At 47.9% G+C, this 26473-nt stretch overlaps 1 protein-coding gene across 16 annotated transcripts in view; it reads right to left on the bottom strand.

The window, feature by feature from the left end:
• FAM120B (family with sequence similarity 120 member B) overlaps positions 1-26473 on the bottom strand; it is a 91098-nt gene that overhangs the window by 46905 nt on the left and 17720 nt on the right. For 12 of the 16 annotated variants that reach the window (XM_072739602.1, XM_072739555.1, XM_072739591.1 and 9 more), the window contains 5 exons: positions 23832-25655; positions 18395-18575; positions 8575-8676; positions 4153-4325; positions 683-775 (listed from right to left, as the gene is read on the bottom strand). In XM_072739602.1, coding sequence (XP_072595703.1) covers positions 683-775; positions 4153-4325; positions 8575-8676; positions 18395-18575; positions 23832-25634 — 2352 coding nt within the window. In that variant the 5' untranslated portion in view covers positions 25635-25655. The remainder of the gene's footprint in view (positions 1-682; positions 776-4152; positions 4326-8574; positions 8677-18394; positions 18576-23831; positions 25656-26473) is intronic. The other 4 variants (XM_072739580.1, XM_072739566.1, XM_072739560.1 and 1 more) reach the window with 1 other exon arrangement.

The raw sequence follows: 26473 nt of genomic DNA, 5'->3' as shown, positions 1-26473 counted from the left end.
CTTGGGTTTTCCCCTAAGAAACAGCTGCTGGATCTCACAGGGTGTGGCCGCAGAAGAGCAGCTGGGTTGGCCGCGGCCAGGTTGGGAAATGAAAGGAATACCGCCCCCCGCCCCCCGCCCCGAGGGGCAACACGCGAATAAAAGCAGCACAGGTGCGTGACCTGCACTACGCAACACTCCACAGCAGCGCCGGGAGAGGACACAGGCGGGCGCGGTGACTGGAGTCTGGGGGACCGGGCCTACAGACGGCAGACAGGACAGGGCGCGTACGGGCCAGACACTAACACCAGAGAAAGGCGTCCTAGTTTCCTACCGTCAGCAAGGTACTAAGGGATCAAACCAACGACGGCCTTCATGTTGCCACAATACTGACACGGGATTAACAACGACACGTTTCTCAGCGCTGGAATGAGGTGACTCTTGTGAGCACGTGACCCAGTGTGACTGAGGTCTAGAGGCTGCCTCCAAGGACGCGGGACGCCGTCTGCTCACAGCTCTGCTTGAACGTCACTAACCCCGCAGGACTCGGCATCATAAAAGCAGCGTGATTAAATACGCCTTTTGATCTCGTCTGTGGAACACCAACCAAAACTTTAGAAAACACAACAGAAGAAACGGCGGGCAAGAGTGCGGACCCTCTGGTCAGGCAGGAGGTCTCCAGAACGGACAATCAGGCCCGTACCTGTAGGTCGACGAGCTGCACCGTGGACTTTCCTTGGAGGCACAAGGCCTGAGCAATGAAAGCATGCAGATCCTCCAGGCAAAGAGTGTCCACCTGAGAGGGAGAGAGAAGGAGAGGCAGTGTTAGCTCCGGGGAGAACGGACACTGCACGAGGCCCCGCAGCGGGCAGACGCCGGGGTCGGCAGGACTCTTCACGCACAGCCCGCGGTGCACAACGCCCGGGGCCACGGTGCACAACGCCCGGGGCCACGCTGCACAGGGCCCTGGTCACTCCGCAGCAAGGCGGAAGCTCTGCAACGCCTCGGAGGGGCCACGAGCCACCGCCAAGCTGGAGTCTTAGAGCAACACAGGGGATGGTTCCAGCCACCAGGTCCCAGAGCTGGCGACGTAGCGGTTTGCAGCGTGAGCTGGGGTGACCAAGGCTGGGATCAACTACCCCGCCAGCCCTGGCAACGCCTGCATACTCAGATCCCAGTTTAATGGAAACAGGACCCTACATACGAACCCCTCCAATCTTCCATGAAGTCAAGGGGTCCCACCAAACTGTTAGCAAGAACGAGGAGGGTGGGGATTGGGAGACAGATGGGGAACTCTGGTCTCAAGAATCGACGGCAATGAGGGCAGGGCCTGGGCACCACCTGCCCCCGGGTTCTGGGGCGGTGACCTCGCCAGCTCAGCCACCACATTCTCAACCAGAGGGAAGCAGCGCAGCACTCCTGCTCACGGGCCCACCGCCAAAGTAACAATGCGAGAACTTCTTTCCAGACAGGAATGTGTTCTGCGGCAAGTAAAGGCTTGAAGGGAGCAAATCAGGACGACGACCACAGACCCACTGGTGAGAATGTCAATTCTTCCTCGTGATAAAAAGGCTAGTGTTTATTCCTGATAGAAATGACCCCACCATAAACCAGAAAGACAGTTCCCTCGGGACTCCTGCTCTCCCACTGGCCTCTCCTGGAGAAGCCAATACTCCGGGCGTCGCTCACCTCGGCCCCACGGAAGGCACTGGCCCCATCACTACCCTGCCCTGCTCCATCCTCCAGGACCTGTTGCCTCTGTGTAAACGACAGCTGTGGCTAACAAAAAATCCACAGACGTGTAGTGCTCGGGACCAAGAAGAAAGCTCCCAGTCTACGGGAGCAAGACCAAGCAGAGAACACAGGTTTTTACTCCATAAACCCCCATCGCTCTCCACTGAGAATGGGCTGGAATATAATTCTGCTTCTCCCCATGAGCAACTTTTCAAGAAGGCTGATCTTAAAACACCAACTTAGAAAAGAGAAGTACGCCGTGTGCCGCAGCTTTCCCAGGTAACCAAGGTAGTAAACAGATCTCGACCACCAGAGTCTTGGTAACGCCAGACGTTTTAGGATTTCACATAATGCATATGACCACTTAAAGCACTTGCTCTACTACAGGTTATGGAGACCACGTACCCTTGCTACGATGTACTCACCCTTCCAGAGAGGCTCTCAGGTAAGCCTTTAAATACAAAGCGGTCGTGCTGTCGCTGACTTGGAGGGTATGAGAGCATTTCGTTTCTCTACGGGTTCTGGATCCCATGTCACACAAACATCTTATCCATGGGAAGACAATATTTTTATAAATTTATCTTTTAAGCCTTATGAAACCCTACGAGATTAACCCAGTGAATAATGCTACAGTTCCATCTTAATCTCAGAGCTGCCACTGATGTGGCGATTCGTTATTTTTTGGTTTCAAGAAGCTCCAATTTAAATATGCTCTTTAAGTCAAAGTAACATCGTATGTCTGCCTCACGCTGACCCACACTAGAGAGATCTGTATTTAAATGTCATCATTAGTGCTTTCAGAAAGAAGGTAAAGGTGGAAATTTCCCTCCTGACGCGTCTCTGCTTCAGGGTCACAGAGATACAGGAGATGTGAAGCTCCTGTTCTGCGTGGTGGACTTTTCCTGCTGGACACGGATTTCCATGACGGTCACCTGCACGAGTGTGAACAGGTTCAACCACCCGCGTCTCTTACGGGTAAGAGGAAGTCAAATGTGTGTCCACGGAGTGACCGTCCACAAGCACACAGATGGAATCAACAAGCAAAGACACTTATGTTTCTGGATGAGAGCTCAGCTCCCCACAGCCCCACTTCGGCTGTGGACTAAGACATGCCGGACAGAAAACATTAATTCATATGTGCTTGCATTATTTAGCAAATAAGATTTTTTGAAAAGCGGTTTTACACTTAAAAATCCACCCTCTACTCATTTATATTGCTAAGTCTGGTACCAAAACCTCCTCAAAACAGTAAAGCAAAAACTAAAGTTTACATTGGTGCATGTGACACCAATAATGAAGCAGTGAAATCTCGGAGTTGTTGAACCATACCACATCGTCACAGAAAGCAAAATCCACAACTAGCAAGAGCCACACTGGCAGAGCCAAAAGAAAACAACAATTTAGGAAAGAAAAAGGAAAATCAGTATTGAGCTCCCTTGAAGTGGACTCCGGAACAAGAGTGAGATTCTTTTTTCTTTTTTAGGATTTTATTTATTTATTCATGAGAGACACATGGCAGAGGGAGAAGCAGGCTCCATGCAGGGAGCCCGATGTGGGACTTGATCCCAGGACTCCAGGATCACACCCTGGGCTAAAGGCAGGAGCTTAACCGCTAAGCCACCTAGGGATCCTCCGAGAGTGAGATTCTTAAAGACAATCAATAATTCATAAAGTAAATTTGGGTCTGAGAAACAGTCACATAAGTCTCTCTAATCCAGGCGAATGAAAATGTGATGTTTGTGTCAGAGGAGACCCAGGTCAAGCATGTGTGGAGGCCAGAGTAGAAGCCAAGACAGCTCAACAGCATCGAGGACAAGAGGTCTAAGGGGATAAAGAAAGCCGTGATTGCAAAGGACTTTGTTTTCATTGTGGTTGTGACAAATTGTGAGACAAAATCATTTCAAAATAATACAGCCAGGGACGCCAGGGTGGCTCAGGGGTTGAGCATCTGCCTCTGGCTCAGGGCCTGACCCCGGGGTCCTGGGATCGAGTCCTACATCAGGCCCCCCTGCAGGGAGCCTGCTTCTCTGGATAAATTCATAAATATAAGATTAATGACTTCAGGGCAGCCCAGTGGCTCAGCGGTTTAGCGCTGCCTTCAGCCCAGGGCTGCCTGCCTTCTCGCCACGACACGGGGCCGCCGACAGGCCCAGTCTCCCTCACGGTGACAGCTGCAAGGAGAGGCACGCTGCGCCCAGGTGCTGGGAAGCAAGAGCAAAGGGAGCGCAGGCTCCCCTACCTGCAGGGCCTCCCACGCCTTGACCCTTGTGTGCATCACCAGCCTCTGCCAGGGCCTCGGGCACGTGCACCCATAGGGAAGCCGTGTTCTCGTGAGATGACAGCAAGGGACGAGGTGACACGGGGACGCACTGCGGCCAGCCCAGAGCCTTGCAGCCCACAGAATCACGGGAGGCAGGTGGGAGTGAGGGCCGGGGTTACCTGCACGAACAGGTAGGTCAGCAGGCAGCACAGCGCCCTAAAGGGGTTCTCAACCGCCTGCAGCTCTTCTCTGGACGATGAAAGGTCGAAACAGCCGAGCAGGGCCTCCACGCGCCGGGCTTGTGTCCCTGGCTCTTGGTTCAGCCACAGTAATTTCAAATTAGGTGTTCCTCCTAAACAAAAACACACACAGCCCATTTACCATGATCCCTTGCAGCAGCGACGTCAAACATGCTTCTTGGAGGAATATGGTAAAAGGATGAAAGACACTGCTGTCTTTTCTTCCCAACACCCCTGGGCTTTAAGGGTAAAAGGATGGAGAGTTCACAGGAACAGCCCTTCTGGTGAACAGAAACACACCTCCCAAGGCCAGCGTATGTCCTTTCTTGAAGGGCTGTGTTTTGAGGGAAACTGGGACTTTTCTCCTACGGGTACAGCATCCTGCGGTGTTAACAACACTCTTCAGAGCACGTGTACAAGGTCCTGTGTGACTGTGGGAAAGCACTCAGCCACCAGGGAACACTGGTGCACACACCAACGTACCCTCTTTGCTTGCCCCCTTCTTCCCCGCGACCAGCAGGTTCACACCTTGGTGCAGAGACTGTGAAAAAGGCATTTTCCCGGGTTCTGCAAGCAAAGTCTGCTGTGCCAGGTGTGATGCCAGTGGTCTGCACTCAACAGCCCAGCGGCTTGGATGCAGGCCATCTGTGCACCCATGCTTTGGAAAGCACGTCCAGAAGACTGTTAAAAGAAATTCCTAAAATACGATTTCTAGTGTTTCATTTCTGTCTTCTATATATATATGCTAAAATTATTAAAGTTTAAAAAACACACAAAGCAAACCTTACTCATTTACTTAAAATCACAACACATGCCCCGTGAGTCTGGAGGAGGAACAACAGAGGCCCTGCTGGTCCCTGCAGAGATGGGCACAGGTCCCGGGCCGAGCCGGGTCCTGCTCCGGGCAGCAGGGTCACGAACATTCAACACCAGCCTCGAGAGCCGGAATGGCTGAGGCCTAAATGTCCCACAGGTCTACTACAGAATCAAACCCATAACCAAATGGTGTCAGAACTAAAGGACTCAAAGAAGCGGCTCTCCTCGTTTCCCTTACATTTCTCACAGTGCCATGTAATATTCTCGGCCAGGTATCTCTCACCACCGAAGATGAAACAACCCAGCAAAAGTCACCTGCTTTCTGAAACGTCTGAAGTGTTTCCTTCATCAAAAAACTTCTTCATTATTTATTTTGGAGAGAAATAAACATCACTTTTCTCTTGAAAGAAAGAATATAGTGAAGACAACCGGCAAAAAACAATCTATGGCCCCAGTTCATAAGACAGAGATTTCATTCCAATATAATCACAAGGGTCAGCCATGACTTCTTCAAAACATACTTTTCAGAAAAATAATCATCTTGCAGGGTCAGCAAACTATAGCCCATGGGCCAAGTCCAGCTCACTGCCTGCTCTTCTGGCCCATACACTAAGAATGGTTTCTATATGTTTAAATGATTGAAAAAAAAAATCTAAAGAAAAATAGTATTTCACAACATGGGAAAATTATGTGAAAGGCCAATTTCAATGTCCCTAAATAGAGTGTCCCCACAATGGCACAACACTCATCCGTGTTTCGTCTGTGGCTGCCCGCGCAGTCTGAGCACAGGGCTGAGCCGCTGCAGCAGAGACCACGCTGCCCCCAAAGCCAAAAACAGAGAAGTCGGCCAAGACCTGATCAAAGGTAAGTGATGAATGTCACATTATCACAGTTATTTCCATACTCAAGTAGTTGAAAAACATTTTTTCTGATTCTAAAAGTCAGTCACCGTAAAACAAACAAACAAAAACCCCAGGAAAAGAAAGCGTAAGAAAAGAAAAACATTCCTAAGCCCACCACCCAGATACAGCCGTATTTTAAAGTACAGCTTCCAGTCCTTTTCTCAATGCATATAAAACATTTGTGCACACAGCTGAGGGGCCAAGTCCCCACGAGAGTGGGGGATGGACAGTGAAGCTGCACCTTGCATTTCATTCACTCACACACAGAGGCTAATACGAAAAGAACAAGACCCAAGAGGTGTACTGAAGGCCAAGTGCAGCAAGAAGCACGAGAGGTCCTGACCGGTGACTCTCTGGTGGACATTACTCCCAGTCTTGGTGTCATCTGGGGATTTGTTAGAATTGCACATTCTAGGAGGACCTGGGTGGTTCAGACCCAGTGGGCTGGGCGTCCCACTCTTGGTTTTAGCTCAGGTCATGGCTTCATGGGTTGTGGGACCGAGCTCTGCATGGAGCCCCACGCTGGGCTCTGCACTCAGCGTGGAGTCTGCTCCAACATCCTCTCCCTCTGCCCTACCTGCCCCCAGTGCTCACGCTCAGGTGTGTGTGTGTACATGCACCCTCCCTCTCTCTCAAATAAATAAACAAATAAATAATAAACAAATAAATAAACAAATTAAAAAAAAAAAAGAATTGCAAATTCCTGGTCCAGGCTTACTACTCTAATTGCAGGGGTCAGGAAGCAGCACCTGTGGGAACCCCCTCCAGGTGGTCTGGATACAGGTCTGAATACCACTCAGTATCCTTCTGCAAAACAGCTAGGAATCATTTACACAGACAAGAATAATTCAGCAAAAACAAATTGGTTCTTGAGATCTAATGATAAAATAAATTACAGAAAACCACCAGTTTGAAAAACCATGTCCTCATAAATCTACTATCAGAGAATTTTAATCCTAAATTCAATCAAGAATTTATTTACTCGAGAACTAGGTACTGAACACCCGTTTGCATATTAACATAGGAGACAAGACCCCTCTGCAGCCCTTCTCCAGAGACCGAGGATCCTGGTCTTCAGTGCAAGCCAAGAGACTCTGGGGTGTTGGGGTGTTTGACTCATTTTATGTCACATGCAGGACTCGCTGGCTGCACAGGGACCTCTGAGGATCCCACCTAATGGCCTTCCTAAGTACCGTCCACAGAGATCCACTTCTCAGTTGGCAGATTTCATCATCTTAAGCCACAAGGTGTGAATTTGTTTGAAGGATCATTTAGATTAGTTCTCTTCTCCAGCCTCCGCTTTAGCTCAAAACCATTTGGCGTTTTCCTCGTGGATCAGAAGGGTTTTTATTAAGTCACACTCTTGGCATTTTTGCATCACGATGCGTGTAAGCACACACGGAGTGAGCCACTCGTGTAAGGGGTCTGTAACCAAAGCAGTGCCAAGGACAACGCCTGCCGGAGCCCAGAACCCGTCTCTGCGATCGCTGCGTGCTTCCAGAGCTTATTAGAGCATTTTAGGGAGCGGCCTTTAAAACCAACTAAAATGATGATGGATAGTCACATGTTCTCTTAATTCAAACCATGAAGAAAACTGGAATAATCCCTCTTCATATTATTTTTGGAAAGATACAATAAGATGGAAATTATATACATAATAAAACATTTCTGAAAAATTATTCCGGGTATCCTTTAAAAATAGCTCTTGCTCTAAAAACAGATGTCAATTTATCTTTGTTTTTTTTCTTTTTTGATAAATACCTTTTTAGGTTTGAATATGTTATTGGCTGAGGAAATATTCCCTATAGTAACTCTCCTCACCTTCCCTCCCAATACAATTCCATTTTTAAGAAAATTATTTAGCAGCGCTCATGCCCTTATTAGGAAAACTACAGGCCTGCATGATGGGAACGGCAGTGGCACAAGAGCATCTGACACAAAAATGGAGTATCAAAGTTTTGGAAAAACACTTGTTCTGTGAAACAATGGCAGGGAACCCTAAAAATAAACCCTCAGCACGGTCACCTTCTTTAACCTGCCTGCCTGTAGGACGCTACCCCCCACCCATGGATTCTCGACTTTCCTCTGGTACTAAGAGCTCGCAGGAAGAAAGGACTTCAGCTGGTGTTCAGGTGAGCCTTGTTTTTCTTTCCCTCCCATTACAGGTTTTAAGGGAACACTCATGAAGAGACACCTTATTTTTCCAGCTGAAATAACCTTCCTTTATCTTTATCTTCCTTTCCATCAAAACATACTTCCCGTAGTAGGAGGAAGGCAAGAGCTGATTTCAAGCAGAATATCGAGCATCCAACCCTGTTAATGTGGCAGATACTTGCTGAGCGCGCCCGGGTACTGGGACCTGGGGATCAGGCCGCAAGCACTCAGCCCCCCGCAGCCCCAGGGCTGGGCCGCTCTGGGTGTCCTGCTGTCAGACCCCGACCAGGAGACCAGTCCATCCATGCGACGCCCATCCCTCTGCCGCTTTAGAACGTCATCACACAAATACCCCCCTGTGGGCCCAGGGATGAAATGAAGGTTAGCATATGTGCAATTCTGGAAAAATGTTTCCACAGAGGCCCCATTATTGGGCTTGCGTCGCATGCTGCACAAATCAGTGACTTATTTAAACCAAAGCTGTCTGTACCTGGAATGTTCATCTGCAGAGGCCTGACGAGGTCCGGGTGCCTCAGTGGGTTCCCGGAGTACACGAACCACTCCTTGACGGTGGGGCAGGTGCCGGTGCCATCTGAGTAAAGACAGCTGGATCAGTGGATGCGCGCGAGTACCAACATTCGTCACCAGGATAACAGGATAACATCCAAGGCCACCAAGAGGGACCTCGGGCATCCGGGAGTGGGCCCCCTACCCTCCGGTCTCACTTCAACAAGAGCAATGACCTCTGGGGTGGGGGAGCCGGCAGGATGACCTGGGAAATACACCTGGGGCGGAGATCACCACCCAGATGGCCCCTACGACGTCCTCCCCTCCTGGGGCCCCACACTGCTCCACACAGCAGCTAGGGAGAAGGACAGCCCTTTCTCGTCTTCAATCCACTCCTCTGTGTGACTCTCGAGACTATTATTACATTAGGTAATTCAAAAAGCTAGTAGCAATCATCTACAACAAAGCCACTTCTGTAGGTTGGATTAACTGCTATTGAAAATTCAGTCTGTCTTCCGTTCTCCCATGAGCGAAGGTGGAAGGTGGCTTTCCTGCACGACGTGCTCACCTAGCTCGGGGCCACCATGCTGTTGTCTCTGCAGGACCCCAACCCCTGCCTCCCCTCCCCCAGGGCCCTCAAGGCTGTCCCCTGGCCCCTGGGGACCTGGCTTCCTACCTCACCTGGGCCCAGCCCTGCTCAGACCATCTTCACTCACCCCATCCCACGCCTCTCCGTGTCAATGCAGGCTGTGTAGTTTTTGCTTTTTGACAATGAAAATTTGACCAGGCTGCTGGTCCTAATTGAGATCCCGCAAGAGCAGCCCATGGCACCAGCATGTGAGTTCAGACTGGGAGCCCACGGAGCTCCCCAGGCCCCACCGCCGCACACCATTTGCCCCAGGACTCTCCCCGAGACCTGCGCAGGGACTTGGAGGGCTCCTGAGTCTGTGGCCGGGCCCCCCGGGAACCTGGCTTGTGGCTCACGTCCTGCTCCTCAGCAGGAATTCCGTGCATCCTGAAACTCCCCGTGCCTTCTCTCACCTCCTTGGCCCAGACCTGCTTCCCTCCACCCACCCTGGCCCGCGCCCCCCACGCCCAGACGTCTGTGCCATCAACCGTGGCTCTCTGGCCGACACCGCACCTGCCTACTTGCTCCCCTCACTGGCCCCCCGACTGAGCTCCTGGTCCAGAACGGAGACCTCTTCACGGCCTCAGTCCCCAGCACGAGGCCGGCTAACTCTAAGCTCAACAAATACATTCAAATTACCCAAATTTCACACATACAAAAAGAAAAAGGAAAAAAAGAAAATTCTGAGCAGTATTCTTATAGCTGTTCACCCCCCCCTCCCCCGGATGTAATCCTCTTGGCCTAGGTATTCATTATACTAAAAAAGTCAACGGAGTGAATGGTATTTTAAGTTGCTCGTTCTGAAAGGAGAGAACTCTCTCACCCGAAGTCAGACCTCGTGAGGTTCAGTACCTCACTCCAGTCAGCCCGCCATCTCCTTGGGAGATTACTGAAACGTTTATACAACCACACTTTATCCCATCTTTCATCTGGAACTGTTCTAAACCTCCAAACACTGGAGCTTAGGGCTGGCTTCTCAGAGCTTTACTTCTCAGTCCTGTAAGAAGGTGGCAGCGTCATGATGGGCACCGGTACCATTTATTAGACAGCAGGTGGATCTCCAATAAGACCTAGAGAGCGGACGCCTGGGGGTCAGCGGTGCGGCACCTGCCTCGGGCCCAGGGCGTGACCCCGGGGTCCTGGGATGGAGTCCCCACTGGGCCCCCAGCATGGGGCCTGCTTCTCCCTCTGCCTGTGTCTCTGCCTCTCTCTGTGTCTCTCATGAGAAAATAAATAAAATTAAAAAAAAAAAAAAAAAAGAAAGAAAGAATATGAAGAGAAAACACGTAAGAAAAAGAAAAAAATTATTTAAACAGTATCTGGTCGCAAAGTTTATTCCATAGGTCCTTTTGTTTCTGCTTTTCAATTAGTGTAAACATCTTCCTCCTGTCTTCCTCGGGGCACGTATGCCTCTGGGCTGACAGCACAGGCGGGAAAGGCAGGACGAGCGAGCGGGCAGGTGGGGATGTGTCAACATCTACAAAGATTAATAAGCTTTACAGTCTGGATAATGACTTTTCCAAACGTAACTATTCAGATGATAGCATTTTCACTTTTAATCCAAATTACTGCTCCTACAGACACAGTTAAACTCCCCAGTCCTTCCAAAATCCAGGGCTAGACGCAACGTGTTACCTGAGATCCTCTTAAACAGGTATTACTGAAAAATCCTAGAGTTCGGCCTACATAATTTCAAAGGTTTTTCTATAAACCTCCTTAAAGAAAACAGAGGCAATAAACTCTTTAGACATTGGTCTGAGCAATATTTTTTTGGATTTGTCTCCTGAGGCAACAAAAGCAAAAATGAACCACTGGGACTTCATCAAACTAAAAAGCCTCTCCCCAGTGAAGGCAACAGTCAACAAAGCCAAAAGGCAACCTACTGAATGAAAGAAAATATTTATAAGTGATGTATCCAACAAGGCATCAGTATCCAAAATATATAAAGAATTTATGCAACTCAACACTAAAAAACCAAACAATCTGATTTAAAAGTGGGCAGAGGAACTGAATGGAGATGTTTTCCAAAGAAGACTTACACATGTTCAACAGACACGTGAAAATATGCTCCACATCAGTCATCACCAGGGAAATGCAAACCAAGCCACCATGAGAGGTCACCTCACACCGGTCAGAATGCCTAAGATCAACACAGGACAACTGGATGCAGAGAAAAGGGAGCCCTGTGCACTGCTGGTGGGAACGCAAGCTGGTGCAGCCACTCTGCAAAACAGTATGGAGGTTCCTCAAGAAGTTAAAAATACAACTACCATGTGATACAGTAATTTCATTTCTGGGCATTTACCCAAAGAAAATGAAAACACGAATTTGAAAAGACATACGCACCCTTAGGTTTGTTGCAGCTCTACCTACAATAGCCACGATGTGGAAGCAGCCCGTGTCCATCGACTGATGAACGGATAGAGCTGGATACACACACATAACACACACACATACACACACGGCCATAAAAAGGACAAAATTTTGCAACAACGTGGATGGACCTAGAGGGCCCCATGCTAAGTAAAATAATCAAGACAAAGACAAATACCTTATAATTTCACTTATATGTAGAATCTAAAAACAAAACAAGTGAACAAAGAGAAACAGACTCATAAATACAGAGAAGAAAGTGGTGGTTGCCAGAGACAGGGGGATGGGGTGATGGATGAAATCAGGGGAAGGGGATTAAGAGGAAACGGGGATGAATGTACAGCATACAGAACACAGTAATACTGGACTAATTTTGTATGATGATAGACAGTGACCACACTTAATAGGTGAGTATTTTGTAATTCATACAAATGTTGAGTCACCATGTTGTACACCTAAAATGAATATAATCTTGCATGTCAAGCATAATTCAATTAAAAACTTAAAAAATTAAAAATAAAACTGCCTAAATAAGAAAAACAAAATTTCAGAGGTCTTAATCTGGCATGCACTTTGAAACTATAGCAGAAATGGTTGCAACAATTTGGTCTGACTGAATTAGAATGAAATAATCTTCTTAAATGCCTAAAAATCAAGAAAAAGAGAAGAGGAAAACTGAGTTTGGCAATGCCTAAAAGGAAAGGCTGATTTTCTCACTCAAACTTTCAGTTTGTTAGGCTCTATGTTCAAAGGGGTAAAGAAGTTAAGAAAAGTGCTTTGCTAGTTTAACTCCCTTCAAGCGGTGACATTTTATACAGAAAATGGAAAACGGACATAATCAAACGTGGTCTTCTGCTATTCCCAGAGGACACACACAGACACACCGACCCACTCTGTACAGTCCTCTACGTGTAACGAGGACACTTTCCCGGCGAGCAGAGCTGTGAAATGTGCACACATGCAGGCCCCTGCCCACGGAGACGCCACGTAGCTTATGCTGACCACTGTCACCTGGCCTGCAGGGGCGGCAGCAGGCAAGGGGGACTGACGAGAAGCAATCACCACCTCTCAATTACTGGGATTTTCAAGGTGAACAACCAACCCTCAGGCTTTTCTAGAAAAATATCTGTCCTTACAGGTCTGTAATATTTTTATGGTGCTGGTATAATTTATATGTGGCCTTAGTCCTGAAAAAAATTTAAAAATTCCCCACACATACTTTTTTACACATACCTAGGATCTTCATGAGCTGATGGCCCATCGGTGCTTTGTGAAGGCGCCATCCACCCGGACCGCCCCATGCTACCCACCAGCCTCCTGCAGCCGCGTGTTCCCACAGTGTCACTGGGGCAGCAGGAGGACAGCACGCCCTGGCCCAGCCGCGGACAGCCGCCTGTGTGCACGGCCCTTCCCCTGCCCTGCTGACTGCACAGACGTAAAGGAGAACAGGGCAGGCTTTGCCTTTGGCATCCTCCTAGTTTCTTTTCTATTTCCTGAAATTTACAAGGCTTCACAGTGACGTAAGCTAAGACTTTCACTAGGACACAAAGTTAGAATCTGAAGTAAATTAATCGTCATGAAGGCAGAGTGGGCTGCGAGTGGCACGACTGCAGGGTCTCTCCCCATTTCAGGGCCTTCCATATAGCACACATTCAACTAGACAAAGTACGTGTAGGGGTGCTGCCGGCCAACCCGCCAACATCGCCGGCCAGACCAGCTCTCCACTGCACCCATCATCAGGGACTGAAGCACCAGCGTTCAAGTCAGTGCTTATGCCTTCTGCCTCAGACCTCCAGTGTCTGAGTCCTGAAGGGCAGGGGCGCAGCCGCTACAGTTAAAGGCCCCATGGACGCAGCCTAATGAAGCTTGAGGCAAGCCCTGAAGGGATCAGGTATGTTGACTGCCTGACGGAACACAAGGCAAGGCCCTTCAGAAGTCCACCAGCAGCCCCAGGCCCAGCAGTGATGAGCTGATGGACTGAGTGGACTAGGACTGTGCTGTGCAGAAGTTCAAGGACCTAAAGGCAAGCATGAAGACATGGGGCTGGGGGAGAAAGACAAAAAAAAAAAAAACAAAAAAAAACAGCTGAAAAACACAGTATGTGAAATGGACATTTCATTTAGTAGCAGATTAGATGGGTTAGTAGCAGATTAGATGCTGCGGAAGAAAGGCTCAGTAAACTTGAAATAAGAGCAACAGGAACTACCCAAATTGCAGCAGAGAAAAGAGGCGGAAAAGCAAGACTTGGAGTGTAATGGGCATCGTGAACAACAAATCAAGCCTGCAGCTGGGGGTCCAGAGTGAGAGCAGAAGCAAGAGACCCAGGAGACAGCGCTTGGTGAAATCACATTCTTTGTTTTCCCCAAATTTGAGAGGAAATGTAAACCCACTGATCCAAGAAGCTCAAGAATCTCAAGCAGAATAAACGCAGTGTATCACTCCCAAGCTTGGCTTCAACAAACTGCTGAAAACCAGCGCTTCACAAAACCTGATGGCCAGCCAGCCAGAGGGTAGCATGCTTGCTGTAGGCAGGGAACGACAGTCAGAGGGGCCACGACACCAGGGACAAGTAACAGCATCTTCACAGCACCTGAGATTCCATATATAGCAGAATTACACATCTGAATAAAGATATTGTCAGGAAATAAAATAAGCACCGTAAGAGATGTAAAAGCAAGTTCTCTTAAAGAAAGATGATACTAAAGGACACGTGGATCTCCACAAAGGGATGGAGAGCGCCGTCTCTTCAAATCGATGCACTTGAAAGACTTCTCATCTGTAACCTCCTCTAAAAGCCACTGACTGTTTAGGATAAGGGTTGGACAATGGTAAGATAGCCAGTGGGCCACATCTGACTTGGGTTCTTTCAGTCCGAAAGCTGTAATGCTTTTCACATTATTTTAAATGACTGGAAAATTATCAAACAAAGAATATTGTGACACAGGAAGAATATATAAAATTCAAATTTTGTGACATAGGACAAGTAGATTAATCTTTATTGAAACACAGCTGTACTCCTCAGGGGACAGACGGTCACGTCTGCACACAGCAGCAAAGCTGTGTCTGTTACAGGACTAGAGGGGGCTCTCAAAGCCTAAAATATTTATCACACCTGGCCCTTCACAGAACACGTTTGCCGGCCACTGGTTTAAAGCAAACACAAGAATCATATTATGGGTTTTTTTTTTTTAAATTTATTTATTTATGATAGTTACAGAGAGAGAGAGAGGCAGAGACACAGGCAGAAGGAGAAGCAAGCTCCATGCACTGGGAGCCTGATGTGGGATTCGATCCCGGGTCTCCAGGATCGCGCCCTGGGCCAAAGGCAGGCGCCAAACCGCTGCGCCACCCAGGGATCCCATATTATGGGGTTTTAAAGGTATGCATAATCTCAAAAGACTGCACACTACGTGTAACGACCGAACATTTATGTAACATTCCTGCAAAAACCAAGATTCAAGGGGATCCCTGGGTGGCGCAGCAGTTTGGTGCCTACCTTTGGCCCAGGGCGTGATCCTGGAGACCCAGGATTGAATCCCACATCAGGCTCCCGGTGCATGGAGCCTGCTTCTCCCTCTGCCTGTGTCTCTGCCTCTCTCTCTCTCTCTGTGACTATCATAAATTAAAAAAAAAACAAAAAACAAAAAAACAAGATTCAAGAGACCAAGGACAAACTAGTGTGAACAGGAGATGGGGCCAGAGGGCAGCAGAAAGGGGCCGCATGAGAGAGCGCCTTCTGGGGATGGACCACTTCTGCATCTGGACACAGAACAGAACGCACACAACTCAAGACCTGCAGTCTAGTTAATAAGGCTGCAGCAATGTTAATCTCCTGGCTCTGATACCATCTGTGAGGGAACCTGGGACAAGGGTACATCAAAGTCTGTTACTATTTTTGCCAACCCCCTTGAGTGTATGATTATTTCAAAATAAGTTTAAAAATATACAAGAGACATAAAGCAACAATAGCAAAAATGATGGGAAGACAAAAGTTGACAGCTGTGAGGTTTTTACATCACACACAATGTGGTTGTAAGAGAAGGCAAACTGTGAAGCTTAAATGTACGTTATTAACCGTCAAGTAACCACTAAGAAAACCACAGCAAAACAGGTATATCTAATAATCCAAAAGAGGACATAAAACAAAATACTAAAAATTATTTGATTAGTCCAGAAGTCAGAAAGGGAGAAAATAAGGGAAAAAGACAGCAAAGGGCAAAATGCAAGACTTAAACCCAATCATGTCAATAATTACACTGAATGTAAATGATGTAAAGACTCTCATTAAAAAGAAAAATTACCAGAGGCCCTGGGTGGCTCAGCCAGTTAAGTGTCTGACTCTGGCTGTCAGCTCCAGTCTTGATCTCAAGGTTGTGAGTTCAAGCCCCACAGTGGAGGCTTGAGGGGGAGAAAAATTAAATAAATAAATAAATAAATGAAAGAAAGAAAGAAAGAAAAGAAAGACTGTCAAACCAGATACGCTACTTAAAAGAGATGTACATGAAGTATAAAGAAACAGTTTAAAAGCTAAAGGACGGAAAAGATATGCCATGCACACCATGATCCTAAGAAAACCAGAGTGCGGACAGCCCGGGTGGCCCAGTGGTTTAGCGCCACCTTCGGCCCAAGGCCTGATCCTGGAGACCCGGGGTCGAGTCCCAAGTTGGGCTCCCTGCATGGAGCCTGCTTCTCCCTCTGCTTCTCCCTCTGCCTCTCTCTCTCTCTGAGTAAATAAATAAAATCTTAAAAAAAAAAAAAAAAAAAAAAGAAAGAAAGAAAACCAGAGCGCATATATTAATGCCAAACTTCTAGATGAGGACTATCATCAGCTTTCTCTTTAAAGAGAAATTTCATCACACGAAAAGGGTCAATTCATTACGAGACAAAACCACCTCACTGTGTACGCACCTAACGGTGGAACTTCAGACACACGTGCAGCAAAGCTCACAGAGCTGAGGGAATAAATGAAAGCGTCCAGCACAACGCCTGCAGATTCCCACATTCCTCTCTCAGGAACTCAGGCTGCGTCAAATGGAAATCGGGGGAAAACCTGACAGCCCTATGCACCCTGCCGCCGCGCTGGTGTCAGCAGCAGCTGTAAACGTCCATCAGATTCAGGGACATGCGGGATCACGAGCTGAGGCACGCAAGCAGCGCGGAGTATGCCTCCTCACCACCACAAGCAAACCTGCGACAGCAGCATTTTCTCTTCTTACACCCTAAGAATGTAAACGTCACACAGAAAGCCAAAAAACTGAAAAAGATCAATCGTGAAGACAAGTTCAATTTCAGTAATTTTTCCTGTTACGGTGGTTAAGTAATCAGGTTACCAACGGGGCTGCAGATAAATTGCATTAACAAAGTATGCAATTTAAGATAGTAAAGTTTATATATTTCAATCTCCTTTAATAAAGTACTCTAAAAACAATTCCAGGCAAATATTCTACAACGTGAAAATGTTTTCATGAGTAAGAGATCTTTTTTTGATCATTAGAATCAATGTGAAATCACTTATGCTGGGACGCCTGGGGGGCTCAGTGGTTGAGCGTCTGCCTTCAGCCCAGCAAGTGACCAGGGGCCCCGGGATCCAGTCTCCATTGGGCTCCCCGCAGGGAGCCTGCTTCTCCCTCTGCCTGTGTCTCTGCCTCTCTGTCTCTCATGAGAAAATAAATAAAATCTTAAAAAAAAAAAAAATAAAACACTCATGTTAAGAAAGAATATGAAGAGAAAACACACAAGAAAAAGAAATAGAAAAAAAATTAAACAATATCTGGTTGCAAAGTTTACTCCATAAGTCCTTTGGTTTCTGCTTTTCATTTAGTGTAAACACCTTCCTCCTGTCTTCCTCGGGGCACGTACACCCCTGGGCTGACAGCACACGCGGGAAAGGCAGGACGAGCGGGCAGGCGGGGATCTCACAGAACCTGGGTTCCAAGAACCCTGCCAGCACAGAGTAAGGGCAGCACGGCAACCCGACGATCCCTCAGCCCCCGCAGGGCTACGGACGTGCCCACTCTCCGGACTAATGCAGTCACAGGGATGGAGTTTAGGCCGAAGGACCACACACCCCCTCTCCCCAGGACCTTACTGCTTCCGTCTCCAGTGAGACCAGTGTCTCGGGTGAGCAGGACCTCAGAGGAGGGAACTACCCAGGTGACACGTCACTAGTCCCTACTATGAAGTGCTCCTCCCCATGCCCAATGCCCCCAAAGCCTCTGAAAGGAAGCAGTAGGGGCCTAATGTCTACCTGGCACCAAGGCCGCCACAACTGTCCTGCTCTCACCACTGACAGTCCTCTTGTGTTTCCCCCTACACTCTTGCTACTACTGTACCAGGAAAACAGAGATGGGAAAAACCTAAATACTCCAAAGGAAAACTGTTTATACTTTAAAATACGATGTACTAGATTTTATGGAATTATTTTATGAAAATCACATTTTGAAGAATAAGTAGACATTGTCTTCTAATAATAAACATGCCCTACACCCCTGCAGGAGGAAAGCATTTTCACATATTTTTAAAAAACACAAATCCTTTTAGGGAATAAAATATAACATTTTATAAAAACAATGCACTCTTCTTGTAATGAATACTGATCAACTGTTTGCTAATTAGAGATGTCCCACGGCGTTTACCCTTAACGTCCTACAGATGTGAGTGGTCTTCTCAATTACAGATTTTACGGAGAAACACAACCCTTTTTAATTGTATCCATGTCCTAAAAGAATGCATTCTCCTTCCTTTGGCCTGTTTCTCAGAATCCCAGTCCAAACAGCACTGCTGCTGAGAGCAGCCCGCTCACCTCCGCCGTCCCCCAGCAGGAGGGAGTAAACGCGCTGCCGCACCGGGCGGTAGACGAAAGCCTGGCTGGGCAGGGCTTGGTCGAGGGCGTCCTCCAGCGTGTTACTGCATTCAATCTCCCCGCTGCTCATGATGTTGTACACCAGGTAGCTCTCGGCCTGGACGTGATGTGCTCGAGCAACCTGTTCAAAATTCAAACACAGATGCTTTCTCCGTGACGACAAAGCAGTTACCTTCAAAGAGAAAAAATCAACACCTTTCTCTCCCAAGCCAGTGTTTCCAGGCTCTCAGAAATGGGGTGCCTGCCCCTCAGACTCCCGACACTGGGCTGGCATCTGCCGCCTCTCCTCGCTTCCAGGCGCCACCCGTCCGTTCCTCCGCCGCCGCCTCGCCCAGACTTACCGTGTGGACCTCCACGGCAGCTCAGCCTCTTGCCAACGGACGACAAGCACCACTAGCAAAGGCTCTAACTAAATCTAGCCCGAGTCTGCCCTCTCCAGCCCCCCTCCGCGGCACCAACCTCCCGTCCAGTCACTACCCTCCTCAGAGCATCTGAATGACGACCCTAACATTCAAGGCTCCAGTGGCCTCCTCCCATTACACCAGTCCACGTCCTAGAAACCAGTCACAGTGGAGCACCTTCGTGCTTTCTCAAGAACACCTGACTCCTCCATCCTCACTTGGGCTCCACTTCAAGTGTCACCCTGTCTTCTGCTCCCAATCCCACTCACCTCCCCCTGCCTATGGGGCTCATCCCTCATCTACCCTATAGCAGTTCCCTTGTCTCATCTCCCCCAGTAAGCCAAACTCCCTGGGATCAGAAACTGTGTCACAGTCACCACTCACCTGTTTAGTAATTCCTTACGGACCAAAACCGTGTGCTGCACAGCCCCGATGAGACTCGGCTGCATCCCACTTTCTCATTAAAAAAGGAGCTAAGATCAGAAGGCCTGTAACAGCCTACATACAGGTCTTTTCGAACATTCTTATTACTGCAGGAATCGATTTACCTAGATCACCACTCAAAATTCAAACCCAAACAGTCTGCACAAAAGGCATAAATTAAAATGTGGTGTTAGGACAACCTGGAATGCCGAAAACTCTGAGAACCGTTGTTCTATTTGTGTTTACTTTTAAGTAGTTCTAGTTACTTTGACTCATTTTTGTAGAATTGAGTCTTCCTGTCTCCATTCCTCCCTCTCTCCAGATATACACCAGGTCTACCCTCACAGAACTACCCTGAGGACTACATGGGTCGATGCAAATGGTTAACGAGAGCTCGGCACGTGATCCAGGGTCACCACTGTCACGAGGCTACACACATATAAGTTGTCTATCTCCTTGCTGAAATTTCTTGAAATCAAGATGGCAGACAAGTCGGCAACTTTAAGGTCAGGAAGGTTAAAAAATACTTGTAAAAAGATCTTAAAGGGTTGTCATTTGATACTCTAATGGAAGACCACTGGCAACGACCTACTTCTCCATGTGCCCCTTTTGATACTAAATCTATCAGAAACACTATAGTTACAACTTCTATGATCCTTTTGAGGCAAAATAGCTTCTGACTTATTTTCCTATTCCCTCTTCCATTTCTGAGTCTTTTTTTCATTTTAAGAGAGATGGTATTTTAACAAATATATCTAGGAAGTTGTAATAAATTATATTCACCCTACCAAGAAAACTTCAGTTCTGGCAACTGTACAGAATTTAAGATGTAACATTCCTTCCTGGGTGTATATGGGGTTTTTCAGATAAGTTTTCTACAATTACAATTTTAATTCACTAATTAGATCAGAATCATCTAATAAGTACCTTCTACCCCTGCCCTTAACTGCAGATCCATACAGCACTCCACACTTGGAAAACCTTAACACAGTCACCTCATCCAAACATTCTAATGTAATAATTCTGCTTATTCAACATTATGGAAACCATATAGAATTTACTCTCAAAATGTAACTGCTTTTCTAAAATATTCTGCTATGGACAAAACATAGAAATCTGGCTGTGGTATGTGCCCAGGATAACTGCTGTGCACTACAGCCTTCTACCTAAGGGTTTCTGGGACTGTGTGGGGTTGAAATACATGTTGGAATTGGGGTTACCCATCTGATAGGACTAGAAGACTTAACTGCAAACAAATTTTAAGGAAAAATGGAAAGGGAACCGAAGACACTTCACAATTGTTTTCTTTCTTTCTTTCTTTTTTTTTTAATTTTTATTTATGATAGTCACAGAGAGAGAGAGAGAGAGGCAGAGACACAGGCAGAGGGAGAAGCAGGCTCCATGCACTGGGAGCCTGATGTGGGATTCGATCCCGGGTCTCCAGGATCGCGCCCTGGGCCAAAGGCAGGCGCCAAACCGCTGCGCCACCCAGGGATCCCTCACAATTGTTTTCAAAGCCATCATCAACTCTAGTCAACGGGAGAACTGTCGTGTAGACGACATGCGATCCACCCTTCCAGATGGCCGACCTCCCCTGCAGACAGGCCTCCCACCACACTCCTCCCTCTTCCTCACCCATGGCTCTTCCACTGCCAAACTCCCTGAAGGAGCAATCACTCCCCACTCCGGCCTTTGCCCCTGAGGTACTCCTCAAACCCTGGCCATCTGACTTCCCCAGGCCCCTGTGGACAATGGCTCTCTCAGGAACCAAACCCTACTAAGTGCCTCCTAGCCCCAATTCTACTTTACTCTGCAGCACCTGACACTCCTGGCGATTACTCTCCTCATTCTTGAAACCTGCCTCCTTGGGTTTCTGCGGGGGGTCACAGTGCCTCATTCCCCTCCTTCTCAGTGCATTTTTCCTAAACCTCCCTCCTACACAGTCTTCTCCTTGGAGGGTTTCCATCACCACGTACAGTAGGATGACTTCCAGAGGACGGTTTCCTGCCCAGTAATGGAAACCAAGGCTCATTTTCTAAGCATCACACGGGTCTTCCCTAGCTATCTGCTGTCAAACCATTCCCCGCCCATCCTTAGGTCAAGGCAACATCCACCCCAGATAGCAGGAGGACCTTTACCTCCGTAGCAAGACTTACTTTTGAACGTTTCTTCCTCCCCACTTGCACTGCCACTGTCCTAATTCTAGCTCTTTTGTCCCCCCACCTTGGCTCCTGCAACAGCCACATGAGTCCATTCTCTGCAGGATAACCAATGTTCAAGACACAAATACCTGATCACATCCCACCCCTGCTTAAAGATATCCAATACCTCCTCACTGTGTATAAAAACCAAGTCCTGGCCGCCTGGGGGGCTCAATTGGTTGGGCATCTGCCTCTGGTTCAGGCCATGGTCTCAGGGTCCAGGGACTGAGTCCCACATCAGGCTCCCTGCTCAGAGAGGAGTCTGCTTCTCCCTCTCCCTCTGCCTACAACTCTGTTTTCTTGTGCCCTCTCTCTGTCAAATAAATAAATAACTTTTTTAAAAATTTAAAAATTAAAAATCAATAATAAAAACTAAGTCCTAAATTCTTTCATGATACACACGCTGCTGCCCTCTGTGACCTGACCCAATCTGTCAGAACCTCTGCAGGAAACTGGAGGAGATGGTTAGGGTGTCCAGCACAGGAGGGAAGGCCAAGGATGGGCCCTGTTGGTGTGGCGAATGCAAGTCAGGGTTGTGAAGGGCCCAAGCCCAGAGGGCAGAGGCCACACACAGCCGGGAAATGGGTGTGAGCTGGGAACCGGCAGGGGCCAGGTCACGACAGAAAAAGCAGAGGGCCCAGAGTGGTGCTGTGCATGTTGGTGGCTGATGCTGCTTGGTGCTTATCAGCAGTCCTGGGCGGCTGAAAGCAGAACACCCCCCCCCGCCCCCACCGAGGCAGTGAGGCACCCTGCATGCTCCACTTTTGCTCTGTGTGCCTTTCCCCGTCCTGTCCCTCAGCAAGCTGTTACGGGGCCTCCAGGGTCCACATCACGCACCACCTCTGAAGCCAGGCACACGGTCTGGGAGTGGGGCGGCTCCTGACAAATTCCTCCAAGCTCATGTTCTTTTTCTTCAATGAAGCACTTAAAGATGCTTCCAGGTAGGATAATTTTAACCCCTTAATATTTTTTCACCTATAACTCTCTTAACCTACATATCTCATCCTACTTTTAACTGTGATTTCTTATGTTAGTAAATTAGCTTATCTGTTATCATGTATGCAATAGAGAAAGAGGTGAAAGACTTTTCAAGACAGGAGAACCCATGTCGTCGTGCAGGAGGGAGGAAGAAGTCGCTAAAGAAGAGGCCCCAAAGATACACGAGAAAGGGAATACCGCCTTCAAGATTCAGTGAGCAACTACTGTGAGACACAGTGTGACAGGAAAAGGGGCTCAGCAGTGACCAAAACAAACAAGATCATGTCCTCACAGCACCGTCCCCAGCAGGACATCCCCGTGAGACGTGCGCCACCACAGGCGCCACACCGTGGATGGTCAGGGGCCATCTCTGAGCGGGTGACCAGCCAACTGTGACAGAAAAGACTCGCACAGGGGCAGGGGAGGCTTCCAGGGGGCAGGAGAGTACCTCTGGGGCCATGACAGACAAGGACTGGCCACCTGGAGAGGCGGCAGTGGTGAGGGCATGGCAGGCCACAGCCTGTCTAAGGCGACTGTCTCTATTCCTGGGAGAGCTATGGAACACAAACAAAGGGCATTAGTTCTGCACACAACATGACAAGCGGATTGGAAGGGGCAAAAAGTCTATGCAGAAGAGTGGTCAGAGATTCCTGAGTAATCCAGAAAAGAGCTTACACTAGGGCGGTGGGACTAACTGAACAGGTACAAGTAATAAGACAAAGAGAGGACAGTCATAAAACACGGAGAGAGAATTCCCAGGTTTGTACCTTGTGTGACTGGATGGAAGATGGGGACACTGTCAGGAGCACCTGAGCTGTGTGGGGACCCATCCAGCACAGAACCTCACACGTAACGGGGCTTATAAACAGGAGCCTTCCATAAAAACCTCCCAAGGCTCTGTATCTCTTTCAGGATGAAGGCCCCCCTGCTGCCGGGGCACAGAAATCTTCGCAGTCTGCCTCACTCCACGTTTTCCAACCTCTCTCCCAGGTCTCCCCTCAGACCCCATGCTTCAGCCTCCTGCTCTACCACAAGCCCCAAGCAACAAATATTTGCCTGTTACAAACCGCAGCTCCCGTGAAGGTCTGGCGGACTTTAGCTCTCCAGGAACTCCTCCCTGTGTGTAACCCGCACTGCTCACTCTCTTCCAATTCCGAGAGCTCTCTTCTACAACAGGCATGCGGAGTATCAAACACACTTTATAATGTGAACTCCCAGGGCACTCGGTCATACTTCCTAACACACTGCCAGGGTCCTATTGTGTCCCCACGGTGCCTTAACTGCGACAAGCAGTCAATAAATATTCACTGGCAAATCCATAATGGGTAGATTTTCAATCATGACACCCAGGTTGGGGTGGGCACATCTACATACCTTTAGTATGTCAGGGTCTGAAACCAGGGTTACTTGTTTGACTTCAGGCTCCATATTCACCAGGTCTTCTTTAATTGCAGGGTTTGTACACATGGGTGCTTCTAGCTTAAATTCAGGGTCTGCCCCTGGAGGTAATTTTTGCTTGATTTCAGGGTCTGTGCACATGGGAACTCCTTGCCTGGATTCAGGATCTATATAAATGGGAATTCCTTGCTTGGATTTAGAATCTGTACACATGGGGACTCCTTGCTTAAATTCAGGATCTGTATACATGGGGATTCCTTGCTTAAATTCAGGGTCTGTATACATGGGGACTCCTTGCTTGGATTCAGGGTCTGTGCACATGGAGACTCCTTGCTTGGATTCAGGGTCTGTGCACACAGGAACTCCTTGCCTGGATTCAGGGTCTGTGCACACAGGAACTTCTTGCCTGGATTCAGGGTCTGTGCACACAGGAACTCCTTGCCTGGATTCAGGGTCTGTGCACATAGGAACTCCTTGCCTGGATTCAGGAGGTGTACACATGGGGACTTCTTGCTTGGATTCAGGGTCTGTGCACATGGGAACTCCTTGCTTGGATTCAGGGTCTGTGCACATGGGAACTCCTTGCTTGGATTCAGGGTCTGTGCACATGGGAACTGCTTGCTTGGATTCAGGAGGGGTACACATGGGAAATCCCTGGTTGGATTCAGGATCTGTACACATGGGAAATCCCTGGTTGGATTCAGGATCTGTACACATGGGAAGTCCTTGCTTGGATCCATAGTCTATACACATTGGAACTCCTTGCTTGGATTCAGGGTCTGAACTCATTGATACCACCTGCTTGTCCAAAGATATTAAACTCTTGGGTTTTTGGAAAAACCACGGAGATTTCTGTCCTGGCAAAAGATAGGATGCCACACCCTTATAAAAAAGAGCTTTGTTTGGTCCCAAAGGTAACATGTCTTCTAGCTTTTTCTCACCTTGATGCAAGTGAAGAACTTTAGATATATGGTCTGCAACAGCTAAGATAACGTTACCTTTTTTGTCAAAATTCTCCTTTACAGAGGTATAGGAAGACAAGCACTTGTACCGAAAGCTCTCAAACATGCCCTCTGGGATTATGTCATTGCCAAGTAAGCAGGCGAGAAGAGGAAGGTCTGCCACGTTGATATTCAGACTCTCACAGAGCTTCTTTCTACAGAGCATGACAGTACTGAGACTCTCCAGGCAGAGATCACCAATTGAAAAGTAGGGACAAGTATCATAAATCAAGTAGTCAGTGTCTTCTCCAAGAATCCCAAGACAGTTATTCTGGAAGCCGTAAGATGCCACCTCATAGTCAGCCTCCTGTAAGGAACACAGAGTTTCCTGACCCAGGGCCTTCAAAGCAAATCGTGTAAAGATGGCCAGCCCCGATGGGATAAAGAACATGTTTCTGCCCGGTTGCTCCTTGTGCGATTTGATATAATGGAAAATCCTGGAAATTTCCCTATTGTTCTTGAGTCTTCGTTTTACCCATTCATCTCTCTTCTCCTGCTCCACCATGCCATCAAAGAAGAATATCAACTTGATGCCAACAGTGGTAAAAGTCTTAACAAAATCCCGCAAAGAAGAAAAATATTCCCGCCACTGGCCACCGCAGATCCAAGATTCGGGAGTATACCAGTATCTGAGACAACACATGGCATCAACCACTATGGTCGGCGTACAGCCGGGGTGCTGGTTTCGGTGGTGCTCCGCCAATTCTTTGAAGTTCACTACTGTACATATATGTGGGCAGGTGCTGCCCACGAACCCCTGCAAACCTCTCACGCCCATAACTGAACTCCTGGAAAGGATCTGGAAAGAAAAATAAATTAGTAATTATGGCATGACCGCTAGATGTACAACACAAGACAAGATTCAACATTCACTCTCTACTTTGAAAACACTCCGGTAACTAAGATACGGAGCATGGCCTACTGGTTAGGAGCCTGAACAGTGTTGAAGACGAAGAGGTACTTTACCGGTGCGAGTCACCGGAGCCCGCCTTCACGAGGGCCGCTCAGTGTAGTAATCTGCTAAGATTTGTATTTAGACAATTATTCAAGGATTTCTCAACCAAATCAAAAAACAAGGCTAATAGTTTTCAAAGAAGTAATATTTCCCATCTAGGAACTCAGGTAGGATTAATTTTGAAAACCTAAAACCCATATAGATACATGCAATGTCTATGTTCCTCAAAATAATTTTGCTGAGTGAAAGAAGCCAGACCAAACAGGCACACACACCACAGAGCCCATTTGTATGAAATTCTGGTTCACGGAGGAGGGCTAATCTGTAGCAGCAGAGAGTGGGCAGTGCGATCTGGTGCGGGGCAGGCAGCAGGAGGGACTTACACAATGGAAACTTCTGGGGTGATGTATATGTTTACCACTTAAATTGTGATAATGATTTTGATGGAGGAAACAAAAGCAGAAGAGAAATTATTAAACGTCCTTACCACCTACAGCCCACGGACACGTCCTTGAAACAGGCAGAGGGACCTTCCTCTCCGAGCTCAGCTGCCTGGATGTTAATACTCTGCTGAGGGCAACTGGCAATCTAGCCCGACCCCCAGGACCCTGGTGAGTCTACTCTAACATATAAAAATTCCTCTAGAAACTTCTCTAAACCCC

The sequence above is a fragment of the Vulpes vulpes genome, chromosome 1 (genome assembly GCF_048418805.1).
Source record: "Vulpes vulpes isolate BD-2025 chromosome 1, VulVul3, whole genome shotgun sequence".
Lineage (NCBI taxonomy): Eukaryota > Metazoa > Chordata > Mammalia > Carnivora > Canidae > Vulpes > Vulpes vulpes.
The sequence above is the reverse complement of the archived record's forward strand: the minus strand, read 5'-3'. Positions and strand labels throughout refer to the sequence as shown.